This window comes from Microtus ochrogaster, chromosome 16, assembly GCF_000317375.1.
Source record: "Microtus ochrogaster isolate Prairie Vole_2 chromosome 16, MicOch1.0, whole genome shotgun sequence".
Lineage (NCBI taxonomy): Eukaryota > Metazoa > Chordata > Mammalia > Rodentia > Cricetidae > Microtus > Microtus ochrogaster.
In genome coordinates, this window is record NC_022018.1 from 15,399,293 (window position 1) to 15,400,852 (window position 1,560).

Genomic DNA, 1,560 nt, shown 5'->3' on the forward strand with positions numbered 1-1,560 from the left:
AGAAGAAGAAGAAGAAGAAGAAGAAGAAGAAGAAGAAGAAGAAGAAGAAGAAGAAGAAGAAGGAAAGAAACCTTGAAAAGTCAACAGAACAAGGAGTAACTTTATTCCTACTAGAGTGATTAGTGATTATTCAGATTGAGGGAGTGTTTAAAAGAGACATTTGATTTAAAAGACCAGAAGGTGAGCAGGGTGGTGTTGTTGCAGGCCTTTAATCCCAGCACTTAGGAGGCAGAGTCAGACAGATCTCTGAGTTCAAGGCCAGCTTGGACTTTGGAGTGAGTTCCAGCATAGCCAGGGCTATACAGAGAAACCCTGTCTCGAAAAAGAGAAAAAAAAACACCAAAAAAAATTCAGATTATACACCTTGAATCTTCTTGATTGATGAAAGTCTCTTAAAAACTAAATAAAGCACTAAGGTAAGTGTGTTTGTATTAACTGTGAATTATTGTTCCAAACAAAGCCAGCCTTTGTGATCTCTATCTTCTAGTGGTTGGCTCTCATCCAAACACAAAAGCCACTAGCTTCAACTCTGCAAAGCTGCAGAGCATCTTTACAGCCAGTTAAGTTGGCTCGTTTAGCCTGACATTTTGGTTGTGTCTTTTTAAATGTGTGTGGTTAGTGGCTAGCTCAAGGAAGAGGAGCGCCTAGCCCTGGGAGGGTATCTGGAAATACCACTGCTAGCAGTTGCCATTGACTGTGAAACCCTGTCTGACTTGCAGGTGCTGGACCACCAATGGAAGCGAGGAGATCTCCGCCAACCCTTATGACTACAGAAGGCTCCTGCGCAAAACCTCCCAGCGCCAGCGCCTGATGCAGCAACTGTAGCCCCTACTGAGTTCAAAGTGTTGAACCCTGAGATGCTGCAAGGACCATAGCAACAGCGAGATGCCCTCAGAATCTTAAACCCCTTTGGGGAGTTCCAGATACTGGACCTCTAGACGTCTCCCACCTGCAGTTGCCCCCATCACCCTAATGTACCACTTGATTCCACTGTTTGTGATTCAGGTACCCACTGTGTCTGAGCTGTCACCACCCCCTTGCTCATTTTTAAATGATTTAAGAGATTTCTTCTTTCTTGAAAAGACTTTCGCAGGACCTTGTTTGGATATGCCAGAACAAAGTGGAAAGAACTTTGAAGGGGAACTCATCTAAAACTTGCTTTTTTTCTCCTCTTTTGATTAGTAAGATTATAAAATAAAGTAAGCATCTTGGAAAGTGTGTTTTACAAGGGCTTCTCTGCCTTGTGCCTTGGGGGCTCTGTCTGTGGTATACAGCTGGGCTGGTGGCAGGAGCTGAGACGAGATCTGTCTTCAGAAGCTAATCCCCAGCTCCAGCTACTCTACAGAATAGCCCACCTTAAACTGAACCTAGAATCCTGGACGAACCTCCCAACCCACACCCACACAGCCTTCCTGGCCAACCACACTGGCACTGGTCCTCAGGCTGAGAACTGTCAGATACTAAGGTCTCTTCCTCTGCAGATTTGAAGTAACCTCTCCTCCTTGGAAGTTGGCCACATAAAAGTGAGCAAACGGGCAGCGGGTAGGAAGCAGGAGTTTC

General features: G+C 45.3%; 1 protein-coding gene across 1 annotated transcript in view; it reads left to right on the top strand.

Annotated features, from left to right (window-relative positions):
• Window positions 1–1,187, top strand: part of Myo3a (myosin IIIA) — a 207,223-nt gene extending 206,036 nt beyond the window's left edge. The window contains exon 33 of the mRNA XM_005354744.2: window positions 720–1,187. Coding sequence (XP_005354801.1) covers window positions 720–825 — 106 coding nt within the window. The 3' untranslated portion in view covers window positions 826–1,187. The remainder of the gene's footprint in view (window positions 1–719) is intronic.
• Window positions 1,188–1,560: the final 373 nt, after the last annotated feature.